The following is a 15,231-nucleotide window of genomic DNA, read 5'->3' as shown; positions in this document are numbered from 1 at the left end:
ATGTGGTGGTAGAAACTGAAGAGCTGTACGACTATGTAGAGCTTTCAAGTGACCTCAGTAACTATAGTTTATATACTCACTTTCTGAGAACACTGAAATGTTTAACTGCTTAAGTGATTTCCTTACCAGGCCATAGAAAATTTATCCATTTCATCTAAAGTTTTTCGACATGCTTCCGAACATTGACTTTGGAATTCTGCAACAAGCAATGCCACAGACTGTATGAACTGAATAGGTCACCTTTATTTTTGGTCAGATTTGTCAAATTTGGCACATTCGGGAGTCTTGAAAAATAAGACTTTGACAGGCGGTATTGCCAAATTTGGCCTCCAAGTGACCACCAAGGTGGCTGCCTTTTTCACCTACAGGACGAAATGCTCCTGTTCCTACCGCTACGTTGCCTTTATATGATGTCTCAAACACTGGCACCTGCTCTGAAGTGCATAACATTTGGTGCCCCCCCTCCCTTATATTGCAATAATATCAAATGCAATTTGGTTTTACCCTGCTGTAGGTCACTTTTGTGTTCCAGTAGCATTGTGAGAAATGTTTCCCGTCATACAGTTTTTTTTTCACTCAAACAATATTGCGTGCAGTTTTAATTTCAGCCCAATTTAAGTGGAAGTATCGCACAGGTTCTGGGTAGTTGATGGCACATGAATACAACCAACACTGTGAACTCCGGACTTGGACAACGAAAAAGACGAGGAAAGTGCATGTCAATTAAATCGGTGCAGTATACTACCAGCTTGAATCTGATTACCCTTAACCCTGACCAATCTCAGCAGACTACTCTTAAGCAGCTGAGACAATAGCAGTTTTGTTTTCAATTGGTAAAAAATTTTCACTTGAGAAACAACAACGGTTACAGCTCCTATGCCATTGCATAATTCAATTTTTGCTTAAGTGTTGTTGACACCATAACATGGAAGTATGGTGTTCATAAGCAAATGAGTGCAAATTAATTGAATCAGCCATTACAACAATAACAATCTGTATTGGTTATTAGTAGAGTCACAAACTGGAACATGCTAGTGTCTGCTAGTCCGAAATAGGAATTTTGCCAGAAAACAGAAATTTCCCTACTTCGATTCCAGTTAAACATTTGTGCCCAGGAATTTACACATACTAAATAGGAACAAATGCCACCAAAGACATACACATACGATGTACAAAGCTACAAACACAGCACAGTTTGCGGGAACCCTTCACCAATGAGAGCCATTCCTTTCTTTTCACAAGAATGGTTGCCGAAAGGGGCAATTTCTTAACTCCAGCACAGCTCAACAACACGGAACACGCAGCAGTCATTCCACCGGACTGCACAAGATACGACACGCAGAGACAACAACGTTTGGGTTTTCTCGTACGCCCTCCGCCCATCAAAAAGACGAGCACGGCGCGTTCATGATGATCAGGCCCGGCGGCGGACACAGAGCTATCTTTGTAGGTAGATGGTAAGAGTTCGCAACGGGGCTCACGCGAAACTGACCAAAACGTGCGCGCAGAGGCCTCGCGGTCACGACTCGATAAGAAGGTCCCTGTGTTTCTTAGTCCCGCTGTAAACGAAGCCTCGACCGGAAGCGGGCGCGCGAGAGCGGTCCCCGAAGACGCGCGCGCGAAGCGGTCAAGGGCGAAGTCGTGAGATCATGTGCATCGGTCTGCCCGCGTGCGCACGTCACACGTGGAACCGAACAAAGGAGCTCCCAGGAAACTGTCTCCGTGAAGAGTGCTTCTGCGTGACCGTTAACCGCGTGGGAAAAAAAACTTTCCGGCGAAGAAAGGCGCGCGGCGCAAGTGAGGAGCCAACGAACGCACCTCCAGCACCTTGGCGAGCGTCAGGCCCGCCCGATGCGGTGACTTGCCGGCCCCGCCATCGCCGCCACCCGGGTCGTCCTCGCCGGAGTCCTTCTCGATGCCTTCGTCGTGGCAGTCCTCCTCGCCCGAGTCGTCGTCCGAGCTCAGCTCGGCGTCGGAGCTCGCCTCGGGGTCGGCGGACGTCATGCGGTCCAGGAGCATCTCGAAGGGCCGGCTCAGCACGTGCTCTTCGTCCGGTCGGAGCCCGTACTCGAGCGCGTGGAACAGTACCAGGCCTAGGCTGCACACGAGCTGCACGCACAAACACACGTACTCGTCAGTTAATAAGGCACAAGCGCATGCGATGCGCACAACGTACAAAAGAGTGCAACATGCGCGACACGCTCAGTTCTTCAGGACGAGAAAAAGTATACAGAGTGCGAGTTCTGCGTAATATCTTAAACCTTTCTGCTGCCTCTACATGCGACCTGGTAGTTGAATAGTGCATCCTTAACATGGCTGTGAGAACACCGCTGTGCACTTATCAATTTCAAACTGCGTACATCGGATAACACGAAACTCCGGTTCTTTCGACTCAACTTTGGTCGACACACATAAAAACGAGTGTAGGTGCCGCGCCGTTGACATGCCTCTAAATGGACATGTGAAAGCAACAGGTGGGACAAGAACAAGCCTAGACAGCAACACGCCCTCACTCTTGGGAACCGTGGCCTACACCGGCGTGGCTGTATACACACCCAAACGCCAATAGACTAAACAGCGCTGCCGAATGTGCCGATACTACTGTCCTTTCCGCACAACGTCGGCTGTCGCGAGATTTTCTTTTTCCAGCTTGCAAACGGCGCGGAGGAATGTTCGGCGGAACGGAATAAGACCCACAGCACGATTCTCTCGCACATCCCGTGGTCGAGGTGCAGCAAAGAGGCTGCATACCGAGCGGGGTTGCACCTGCGGCCCCTATATAAACACGACAAGTAATTTCCTCGACGTTTTCGCAGCGCCCGCTTTGAAGTGTGTCTGAATGGAAAACATTAAAGAGTAAACATAAAATACCGTGCACATAAAGCGACCAAGCACGCCGAGCATTGCGAAAGCCGATGGACGGACACAGAGGGGAGTGCTTTGCTTCCTTTCACTCCGCGGTGGGAGAAATCCTGTTTTGACAGGGGGGCATGCTTGGGGGGCTCCGAGGCCAGGCGGCCACTTGACCTCTGGCGTGCGTGTTCCGATCGGATGCCACCGTTCTCGAGCCTGTGCGCGCCCCCTCCTCCGCACAAGGCGGCCTTATTTGGTCAGGGCGATGCCCCGCTGCACACAGCCGGAGATCGAATGCCGCTTGCAAGTGAGGACCAGGCGCACATGCTAGCCGGAAAGGCGTGGAATGCGGGAAAACTTCTGGCCGCGACGATCGCTTCTACGAGCGCAAGACTTTCACGTGACAGACCGTTCGAACGCTTTCTCGGTTCAACTGCAGGGACCTCGGTGGTGAAAACAGGTGGCGCCAAGCACCGCCTGGCCGCGCCACCATTTATGTACGTATCTAAAGCGAACTTAGTATGACGCGAAATTATATGGTGCAGCGGTCCTGCTGCAGTTCCAGGGCGAAGAGATTGATAAACGTGGCCCGCAGACCTCTTCGTCTGCGGCCGGCACGGCCGCAGACGAAGAGGTGTTGACCTTCTTGCCCACTAATTAATGTTTGTCCTCAAAAAAACTTTTTCTCTCTCGCTGCCTGACATGTAAAGTGCGGCACGATGCCTACGTTATGTGCCATATATGCGGCCCAATGTCTGACGAGAGTTCCCGACCTCTGTTCTAGTAGTTATCAATCCCTTAGAGCCGACAGTAAGAAACGACCAACAGCTCTGGAAAATAGTGTAGCGTAGATTGTTGTCGCTACTTGTTCCGCACCGGAGAGATGAGGCGATCACATCGGAGATCCATAGACATTTTCCTGATTTGGTTTATTTGAACTTTAGTTACTCGAATTACACTTTTAGATACTTGCACATTACACGACTATGACATCTGAGCAGCTCTCGCTGCGCCCTACTCCCTTGGTGTCTCCGGCGCGAACTCTCTCGCCGGGGCCCTCGGAAGCGTCCCAACAACCCGCCAGAGAGCAAACAAAACACCAATCAGAATCCTCGCTGACCGGAACCAATCAGGCCACACAGATTCAAACACGAACAGCCAATCGTGGGCGGGCTTTGCCGGGTTTAAACTTGGTGACAGCAATCGGCCTAAAGAATTATGACTCAAAGCAAAGTAACAATACACAGAAAACTACAGAGACAGCCGTTGGGCTTTTGAAGAGCTAGAGCGAAGAACAACTGTCGGTGTCTAGAAAGAGAAAGTGCACAAAAGAGTCGGGAAGCATTTACGGAACAGCTTGGGGAATCGGAAGACGGGGCATCTGCCGCCAAGTACAAAGACGGCCGACAACGCCGTCACCCAGCCGGACCCTAAGGCGAAACGGGTGGTGCCCAGCCTGAGATTCCCCCAGCTGTCCTACACACTCGAGGCGAAAAGACACTTTGAGAGAAACAAAACGATAAGAAAGAAAAGAACACTCCTGCACAACATAGGCGACGAAGAAACGTAAAGACGAACAGCTAGCTACGCGACACCTCCCCCCTAGGAAAATAAGAGTGTCCCCACTCTTAATAATTAAGCTACAAGCTATAAAATATAAGCGCGCATACATTCACAATAAAAAAACTAGAGATGTCTATAGAGCACTTCCGAAATGCCATATCACTCTCGCACCGTTACAAGAAAAGAGAACATCATTAGAAAGTGAAAAACAGTCCAACAAATCAACAAAAGAATATTTTGTACATGTCAATACACTACTAGCACTTATACAAAGGACGAACTGGACGAAGTAAGAACGGGACTCAAAACATCAATAAGCATCAAAGATATACCACTAACACACAAAGCCACACATGTTATAAGGACAGTCTTGAATTCACTCAATCAACACCACTCGCTGTATAATAAATCTCAGTGTCACTGTCATCCGCCCAGAATCCTTTTGGTTCGGTGTTGGAGGACAGGTCCCTGTAGGATGTACGCGGATCAAAGTACACCTCAGTGTCACTATCTGAACGTTCACCTTGGCCGTGGTCACTCGCGGGCGGAACTGCTGCGCCACCCTGCGGCACTGTGGCGTCAACACGTGCAGAACACTCGCGCTCACCCTCACTCTCGTCATCCGCGTCGTCGTCGAGACATGAACGGGGACGACACAGCTTCAACCGCGCTACGTTCACAATGTCCCGCCTGTTTCCGCTGCGGTTCACGACTTCCCAGTTGTTTTCGGCTACTTGCCGAAGGAGGCGAAACGGTCCGTGGTAGCGGTGGAGGAGCTTTGTTGTTTTGCCCCTCGCTCGTGAGGGCGTCCACACGTAGACGAATTGCCCCGGGCGAAACACTGCACCCCGCCTACGGGCGTCGTACGCTTTCTTGTTCTTTGCTTGCTGGCCCCTTTCGCGCTTGGCTACGAGCTCCCGGGCTTTGCGAAGCCTGCGCGATACTGCGTATGCGTCGAAGGCGCCGTCTTCGCCACGTTGCAGGTTGAGGCTCGCGTCAATGGGCAAAGTCGGCTCGTGCCCGTGCAACAAGAAAAACGGAGTAAAGCCGGTTGTCTCCTGTTGTGAGGAATTGTACCCGAAGACGACATAAGGGAGGAATTCGTCCCAATCCCGGTGGTTTGTAGAAACATACATGCTGAGCATGTCTGCAAGCGTACGGTTGAACCGCTCACACAGACCATTCGTCTGCGGATGGTAGGCGGTAGTTGTGATGTGGTTGCTCCCCATTGCTTGAAATATTTCTTCAATTAAATTGTTAACGAAGTGTTTGCCTCGGTCAGTGATTATCTTCGCCGGTGCTCCGTGTCGCAGAACTACTTGCTCCACGAAAGCTTGGGCGGCCTCAGTGGCCGTTGCAGCAGGGCATGCGACCGCTTCTACCCACTTTGTGTGATAGTCTGTCATCACCAGTACATAGCGATTGCCGCGTTTACTCTTAACAAATGGTCCTAGAAAATCCATCCCGATTTGCTCAAATGGCCGCCCCACTGGAGGTATAGGTTGGAGAAAACCGACGGGTTTGCCGGGTGGGGGTTTTCTCGTCTGGCAGTCTGGGCAGGTCGCTACATACTTTGTTACCTGCGAAAACATTTTCGGCCAGAAGTAACGGCTCCGCACCTTCTCCCAAGTTCGCCGGACTCCGAGGTGACCTGCCGTAATGTCATCATGACAATGTCTTAGAACCTCAGTCCTCAAGCTTTTCGGGAGAACAAGCGCCGAGCGGTCTTCGTCGAAGCCCTTGGCTCTTCGGTACAGCACTCCATCAATGAGCCGGAAACAACGTGCTGCTCTTTTCAGCGTTCTTGTGACGGGCGTCTCAGGATTCTCCAAATGCTGTATTATCTGCCTGATCCAAGTGTCCTCTTTCTGCTTTGCACCGACGTCCACATAATCCAGTGCGAGTAGCGGTAGTAAGTTTTCTTCACTAGTCGGCGGGGGATCGTGGGGCAGTCGGGAAAGTGTGTCCGCGTTCCCGTTCTTCAATCCTGGGCGGTGCCTCATTGCCATGTCATACTCCTGCAGCAGTAACGACCATCTAATGAGCCGTCCATTCGGATTCTTGACTCTCATCAGCCAAGCTAGACTAGCCTGGTCGGTCACTACGGTGAAGTGGCACCCGAAGATGTAAGGGCGAAACTGTCTGCAGGCGTAAACTACGGCGAGACACTCCTTCTCTGTCGTGCTGTAGTTGCTTTCAGCTTTGTTTAGGTGGCGACTAGCGTAGGCAACGACGCGTTCCTGGGAGCCCTCCTTCTGAACGAGGACTGCGCCAATGCCGTAATCGCAGGCGTCTGTGTGAATTTCGATTTCTTTGCCCGGTTCGAACTGACGAAGCACTGGTGCCATGGTTAATTTTGCTTTGAGCATTCGCATAGCCTCCTCGCATGTAACATCCCATTCAAAAGTCTCGTTTTTCTTAGTCAACCTTGTCAAAGGCCGGGAAATCCGTGCAAAGTCCTTTATGAAGCGACGGTAATAGTTGCAGATACCGAGGAAGCTCTGTACCTGCTTTTTGCTTTTCGGTGTCGGAAATTTCTCGATGGCGGCTATTTTCTGTGGATCAGGGGTTATAGTGTCGCCAGTAAGTACGTGCCCCAGGTACCTAATTTCCTCGCGAGCAAAGGTGCACTTCTCAGGTTTTAACCTCAAATTAGCTTTTTCTAGGGCAACAAAGACTTTCTCGAGATCGGCCAGGTGGGCTGCCATCGTCTTTGAGAAAATAATTATGTCGTCAAGATACGCCAAGCATACCTTCCAGAGTAGCCCACTTAGAACTTTGTTTATCATCCTCTGAAACGTGGCCGGAGCATTACACAACCCGAAAGGGACAACATTGAATTCATAGAGTCCTCGCCCACATGAAAATGCTGTTTTAGCCTTATCCTCCTCTCGAATTCCAATTTGCCAGTAGCCTGATGTCAAGTCCAATGTCGTGAAGTAGCGGGATCCCTGGAGCACATCAAGAATGTCGTCGATCCTCGGCAAAGGGTGTACGTCTCTCTTCGTGACGGCATTGACTCTTCTGAAATCAACACAGAAGCGCCAGCCGCCGTTCGGCTTCTTTACGAGAACCACGGGTGACGACCAAGGGCTGTTCGACTCTCTGATCACTCCGTCCCGAAGCATTTCATCAACCTGCTCACTAATCACTTCTCTTTCAAAAGCGGAATGTCGGTACGGATGCTGATGAATCGGAGCCGAATCACCTGTTTCTATGACATGCTCCGTGACGTCAGTTTTTTGAATTGGGTTGTGTTCTCCCGTAAACAAATGGCGGAACTTGTTTACAAGTGACAGCAGCTCCTCTCTTTCTGAAGGTTGCAAATGGGCTCCAGTGTCAACTTTGAAGTTGCCGCTACCATCTGTGCAGTGCGGCGCGGTGACGCCTAGTTGCGCGTCATAAATGGACGTAGCCCAGCCAAGCTTGGTGCCGCGATGCAGAATCACTGGAGACATAGTAGGGTTGGCCACGCGGACAATGCCGACCCCACTCAACACATTGGTTACGGTCCGTGCGACCCGCAACCCGTTTCTCAAAGTCACGTTTGGCTCGACAATGTGGACGCCGTCTATAGGAATTTGTACAGGCACAACCGTCTCGGTGCGCGGCTCGAGGCAGATCTGCTCTTGGCACCGCGCGGGAACATCGCCGTGTGTGGCACCTTTCGACTCGACTTGAAGATCGAACACTTCCCTACCAACTTGTAGCTTCTCCGCAGAAAAATCCACAAGTAACCGAGCTGCTCGGCAAAATGGGAGGCCACCCAGCAGCTCGTAAGGGCAGTCCTTGACAATGAGAAATTTCTGAGTTATTTGCGTGGCCCCGAATTGCAGAATTATCTCCGCTTCCCCCACGGGCGAGAGGACATTTCCTCCGATTCCTCTTATCAAAATTTTCTTCTCTCTCAATTCTTGAACTGAAGCGATCTTGTGCGCGAGATCCAGGGAAATAACATTTACAGAAGAGCCCGTGTCTACGATTAGTCTGCCGCTTGTTCCGTTCGCCCTGACAGGCACAGATATTAGTTGGTTTTCTGACAGTGTGCACAACAAACGGCCAGGCTGGCCCCCTATGCCTGGCCGTTCCCGTTTCCCGAGTCAAGACGTCGCTCACCGTTACGTCTTTCCTCGTCCCTTTGCTGACGGTCCCTTTGCTGATCTTCGTAATGCCTCTGGCACTGACGCGCGATGTGGCCCAGGCGATGACAGTAGTAGCACCGGGGGCGCCCATCGTTGCCGCGGGATGTTCTAAGAGGCCACTGTGCAGGCGGCCGGCAGACCTGTGCCTCTATAGCTTTCAACCGGTCGGCGAGTGAGCCAATCGACTCAGCGATGGCCTTCATTTCCATGTTGCTTGTGGAAGTGGCTTGCCGGCAATGGTGGGCGTCCGCCATGCATGTCGACATGGCGTGTTGGTGCTCTCGAACGGGGAAGCTCACCAATGAGGGCTGTGCTGCGGCGGCGACGGTGGCTGAGCCGCTTGGCTCCCCGGGAATGGTCGCTGGCCACGGCTGTGGGCCGGTGGGAGAAAAGTAGCCATTCGAAGGCGTCAAATGGGTACGGGCCATCAAGGCAGCGTGATTTACACGCTGTAGAGTTTGCAAAAACTCCGCGCAACTGGTTGGATTGGCGAGGATCATTTTCTCCAGCGTATCGGCACGAAGTCCGCGCAAAAGATGACGCAAGCGCTCCTCCTCCTTCATTGCTGGGTCCAATCGAGCACAAAGCTGCAGTACGTCGTAGTGGTACTGCTCCGGGCTCTCACTCGGCAGTTGCGTTCTGTTTTCTAATCGCAGGTGCGCTATCTCTGCTGCGTGGCGGCTACTGAAGCATGATTTCAGCAGCGCAGCCCACTGTTCCCACGTACTTGGGGCCCCCGTCAAAATTTTCGTGGTATACCATTTTTTTGCGTCGCCTTCCAAAGCCAAATAAAGGAATTTCACCTTGGTGTCATCGTCCCAGGCGTTGAGTGAGGAGACGTGCTCATAGCAGGTTATCCACTCCGAGACAGATTCTTCGGGAGTACCTTTGAATAGTGGGGGTCCGATGAAGGGTCTTGATGTCGCAGTAGTTGGAAGGTGGGCCATTGTCGCAGCGTCGTTCGAACCGTTCTGGCTTCTCAGGGTTGGGCTCATCACCGTACCCGGTCTTCGTTACCGCGCAACCTCTACCACTTTGTAGCGTAGATTGTTGTCGCTACTTGTTCCGCACCGGAGAGATGAGGCGATCACATCGGAGATCCATAGACATTTTCCTGCTTTGGTTTATTTGAACTTTAGTTACTCGAATTACACTTTTAGATACTTGCACATTACACGACTATGACATCTGAGCAGCTCTCGCTGCGCCCTACTCCCTTGGTGTCTCCGGCGCGAACTCTCTCGCCGGGGCCCTCGGAAGCGTCCCAACAACCCGCCAGAGAGCAAACAAAACACCAATCAGAATCCTCGCTGACCGGAACCAATCAGGCCACACAGATTCAAACACGAACAGCCAATCGTGGGCGGGCTTTGCCGGGTTTAAACTTGGTGACAGCAATCGGCCTAAAGAATTATGACTCAAAGCAAAGTAACAATACACAGAAAACTACAGAGACAGCCGTTGGGCTTTTGAAGAGCTAGAGCGAAGAACAACTGTCGGTGTCTAGAAAGAGAAAGTGCACAAAAGAGTCGGGAAGCATTTACGGAACAGCTTGGGGAATCGGAAGACGGGGCATCTGCCGCCAAGTACAAAGACGGCCGACAACGCCGTCACCCAGCCGGACCCTAAGGCGAAACGGGTGGTGCCCAGCCTGAGATTCCCCCAGCTGTCCTACACACTCGAGGCGAAAAGACACTTTGAGAGAAACAAAACGATAAGAAAGAAAAGAACACTCCTGCACAACATAGGCGACGAAGAAACGTAAAGACGAACAGCTAGCTACGCGACAATAGAAAGTATGCAGAAGAGCATCGTTCAGTACAAATAGAAGTTTGTCCAAACCATTCTGCGTTCTGCTACCCAAAGGCAAGTCACCCTGCATCATAAATGCATACATCTAAATGCGGCTCACCAGGGCTAATCCCATACTACTACTATTACTACTACTACTACTACTACTACTACTACTACTACTACTACTACTACTACTACTAATAATAATAATAATAATAATATTGCCCCCCCCCTCTCTCTCTCTCTGAAATTAGTGTTAGTATGCTGCCTGCCAAGCACCCCCCCTTTCCTCCCCCATCAACGTTCCCGGTCAAATAATGCCTCGCCTCCCCCCCCCCCCCCCCCCCCCACTCGAAAAAAAAAAAAAAGGAACTACTGGCTACGTCACTTATTAGTCCGTGAAATGAAAATACACCAACGTCTTGAAAAACAAAGAATGAGCTACAAAGCAAATTGCCGCTTTTTTTTTTTTTTTTTTTCATAAGCGCCAATGCCAGCGTAACTATTGCAAACATCATGGTGATAAGTCATAAACCACAACACAGTGCTGGTATCGTCACCTTGTACAGGGTGCCCCAGCTATCACGCAGCACGATTAAAAAAAAAAAATAGGAATGGCGTTACGCGGAGCAAACATAGTACGTATTGTTTCCAGTACAGTGGAGTAGCCGCCAGTAATTTTTTCGTTACTGACAATTAATTAGGCAATTGTAATTAATTATCTAACTCGAGAAGTACTGTCCTAATTATCGAAAGTGTCAATGAGAAAGTTGTAGAGCAACATGAAAAACTCCCGATACAGCTTTCTGTTGCTCAATACGTGCTAAATAAAAGTGTTTTTCCGAGCGCGAAAGAAGCCCGCGAATACACGCCAAGTGCCTCGAGCGGCCAGTCGCGCGGCAATTCTGCGTGTAGTCGCGGGCTTCTTTCACACTCGTAAAACACTTTTATGTAGCACGTATTGAGCAACAGAAAGCTGTATCGGGAGTTTTTCATGTTGCTCTACAACTTTCTCATTGACACTTTCGATAATTAGGACAGTACTTCTCGAGTTAGATAATTAATTACAATTGCCTAATTAATTGTCAGTAACGAAAAAATTACTGGCGGCTACTCCACTGTACTGGAAACAATACGCACTAGGTTTGCTTCGGGTAACGCCGTTCCTCTTTTTTTAAATCGTGCTGCATGATAGCTGGGACACCCTGTATATATATAGCCGGTAGCGACGTCACGGTGATCTGTCCGTGTGATGACGTGGTACCGCAAACCGCTCGTTAGCCAATCAGCTATAGGTGTTACTGTACCGATACATACTCGTCTCGTGCAGTACTCGCCAAAAGCTAAGCGCGTTGAACGATGCGTCACTTCGCCAAATCTAGAGTTATTGTCTAGCCACATCGGTCCTTCCCACGTGGTGCTTCCCATCTTCCCTGGGAGGATAGTCGCAAACGAGCTGAGATGGACGCTCCGTTCCACACTGTCATCGATATAGGGCACGCACATCCGTGTATAAGATAGATATGCACTAAAGAATAGGAAGAAGAAGAAATGACGAGAGAGAGAGAGACAAAAATCCCGGGTCACTTACTCGGCTGTGTTACGTCAAGACGGTTACAATGACGCAAAAAAAAAGAAGTAAAAAACAGAAAAAAAAAGAACCCAGGCAAGGGGTCCTACATACTGCGTAAACGTTCTATCAAGGAAAACAAGTAAAAAATTGAATTCCTGGGTTAAACGTGCCAAAACCACTATCTGATCGTGAGGCACGCCGTAGTGGGGGCCTCGGGATTAATTCTGACAACTTGGGGATTCTCTAACCTGCACCCTAACGCACGGTACACGAGCATTTTCGCGTTCGGCCCCCATTAGAATGCAGCCGCCGCGATCGAACCCGGCACCTCGAGTTCGGCAGCGCAACGCCATAGCCACTGGGCTATCGCGGCGGGCACGTGACGAGGGCTCCTTGCGCGTGCGGATTCAGCCTAATCAACTGTGGCAGCGCATGGACAGTCGAGGTAATCGGAAACTATACACATTGTGACCCGCGTCCGAAAATGAGGCGACATAGGAACGGAAGAACTCGTGAAAATGAAATAATACCTTTATGCAGAATTCAACGGTATCAGAGAAAAAAATACAGTGCACTTGTAAACATTACACGAGGAAAAAAAAAAGAAAAAAAAAAACATAGCAGCGAAGCTAAGCGCCGTGTCGGCCGGTATGCCCTTCAAGGCGCCACGAGTGTGCATGGCTTGGACGCCATACGCTGAGCTGCCGCAAGCAAACATAGAGACCCCTCGCTTCCCTCCATCATGCCTTCCACAATGCGAGGCAGTATGGGCACTACGTTCAGAGACGCGCTGCAGAGGCTGAACGGTTTCTTGAGCTGCGCGGTGCACCGCTCCGGCCCGACCGTAACTGCATCCCCTCGATGGAAAACAGCCATCGGTGGAAACGCGCATGGAAGGGCTCCATAACCAAAAATACCAGCGGCAGAATGGCGCAATGACAACGGCAGGAGTTCTAACGAGGCACGACACAGGAACTCCTTCCTGCGCGAGGCCTCGATACCCTCGAGGAATGGGCAGCGCGAAACACGGCGCGACAGAAGCGACGCCCGGATAGAAACGCGTACAGTCGGCCAAAAAAACACGGGACACGCGCCGAGCGTGCCCCGGCATTTCCGTCTTTCAGTGTATCTCCATCCTCTTACGCAGTCTCTGGCAAGTGATCCACAACATACGATGGCGCACTTGGCTTCAAGAAAGTCGCGACCCGCGGCGCCCAGTATAGCGTGACCAAGTGCGGAAACGCAACTGGCGAGCCTTTACTGCCCTCGTGGTGCCAGATGAAACAGAGTATCAATCGACGCATACCGATGCCGTCAATTTGCAAACAGAACACGCTGCAGCGGACAGCAGACGCCAAAACTGCGGTTTCGACAAAAGCAGCGACAGTGGCCATTGTTTATCGTCGCCTGGCGTCCTTGACTGCAATCGGTGCTCTGCCATCGCCGCCGGTATTCTAGCCGGTTCGTGGAAACGCTAAGTAGAAAGCCGCAGCCGGCGAACGCGCCGAGATGGCAAGGCGCGATTAGGCGCGTGCACGATTGCACGGAAGAAATAATAACGGATAAAATAAAGGAACGGGAAAGGTACAGCGGTGAGCACTGTTAGGGTGAACACGCGAGCGCGTGGCCGACGGCACTATCAGCGCCGCGTAACAGCCATCGTTGGAAACATTGCACATGCGCAGCATGTGCTTTGCGAAACACTCTTTCCACCGCGCGCATCACGTCATCGATACGCTTGTTCGTCGTCTGCTAGCCGCATTTTTTGTTCGCTGAGCTGATACCTTCTGCATTTCAAGGTCCATCTGGATTGAAGATTGGCGCGTGAAGGAAAAAAGTGAGTGTAAGAGGGATAATTATTAAACTTTTTATTCAAGAAAATTGCACTTTTGCAATTCAAGTTAAACAAGACCATGAGAACAAATATAAAAACATGAGCAAATCTAATAGCGAGTCATGCGACCACTTACAGCAACGACTGCAGCTATTCTGGACGGTAACGAGTCGTAAAGTGATCGAACATATTCCCGATCGGCTTTCAGCCTTTCCCACTCGTTGCTGACCTGCGCCCACAACTGGTCCGAAGTCGCGGAATAAAGGGGCTTCCTTGCCAAAGAAGCTTTCAGACGGCCCCACACGTTTTCTATCACATTCAGGTCTGCTCCTTTCGGAGGCCATTCCAGTAGCTGCATGTGCTGCTCCGCCTGGAACTCCTTGACAGCCCGCGCCGTGTGTATCGGTGACCGGTCCTGTTGGAACAGGTAATCACCGTCTGGGAATATACTGCTCGCATATGGCAACAGCACATTGTTCAAAATGTTGCAGTATTGTTCCGACGATAAGTGTCCACGTATACGTTGCAGGGGCCCTAAACCATATCTTGAAACAGCACCCCACACGTTCACACTCGATCTCCCACTGGCAGAAACACCTTGCACGTTGTCCGGGTCGTTCCTGCGTGGCATTGTGACGTTAACTAAAACAATTGCTTTTCAAAGCAGGAAGTTTGCCTCACCGTGTGCCTGGTAGTCTCCAAACACGCAATCTTTGGTCTTGTCGCGTCGAAAACGTCGACTCATCCGAAAAGATGACGCGACCCCACTCTTCTGATGTCCATGCTTCGTGCAGCTCAGCGAACTGCCGTCGTGCGTCCTTGTTTGCCGCCGTTAGTAGTGGCTTCTGCGCTGCGACGCGACTGCGAAGGCCCGCAGTACGCAGGCGACGTCGAACAGTGGTGTCCGAAACGTCCAAATCCAAGTCCTCGCGTATTGCTGGGGCTGGCAAGAAAGGGTTAAGAACAGCAGCTGCAAGTATGAGGGCGTCTTCATCGTCTGTGGTAGCTTTAGGGCGGGGCGCGCGGGGTGCATCCTGAATGCGACCTTCATACTTGTAGGCTTGAATTATCCTGTTCACAGTCTTCAGGGGCCTATTAACTAAAGCGCCAATATGCCGCTGGGAATAACCTTTCAGGGAAAGATCGACAATTGAGCGCCGTTCATCATCGAGAACCCTAGCCATAATACGATCTGGCGACAGAATGAACGGCTGCGAAAGATGTTTGGTTGTTTTATATACGGCGTTGCATGCACAACAACTTTGAAGGGAACGAATAGACACGCCCCCATAGATATACAAGTTTTTTTGTCTTGTTCTGTTCAAGCACAGATGTTTAAAGAAATCTTAAAATGCAGGATGCATGGGCTTAGAAAACAAAAATGCGGCTAGCAGACGACGAACAAGTGCATTCATGACGTCATGCGCGCGGTGGAACAATTATTTCGCGGAAGGCGTGATGCGCATGCGCAA

The 15,231-nt window shown here is 50.8% G+C and overlaps 1 protein-coding gene across 2 annotated transcripts in view; it reads right to left on the bottom strand.

The window, feature by feature from the left end:
- LOC119466526 (protein spire homolog 1) overlaps positions 1-15,231 on the bottom strand; it is a 200,882-nt gene that overhangs the window by 88,063 nt on the left and 97,588 nt on the right. For both annotated transcript variants that reach the window (XM_049669896.1, XM_037727052.2), the window contains exon 3: positions 1,819-2,109. In XM_049669896.1, the coding sequence (XP_049525853.1) occupies positions 1,819-2,109 (291 nt within the window). The remainder of the gene's footprint in view (positions 1-1,818; positions 2,110-15,231) is intronic.

This window comes from Dermacentor silvarum, chromosome 1 (assembly GCF_013339745.2).
Source record: "Dermacentor silvarum isolate Dsil-2018 chromosome 1, BIME_Dsil_1.4, whole genome shotgun sequence".
NCBI classification, from domain to species: Eukaryota; Metazoa; Arthropoda; class Arachnida; order Ixodida; family Ixodidae; genus Dermacentor; species Dermacentor silvarum.
Note: the sequence above shows the minus strand (reverse complement) of the source record. Positions and strands in the feature narration are given on the sequence as shown.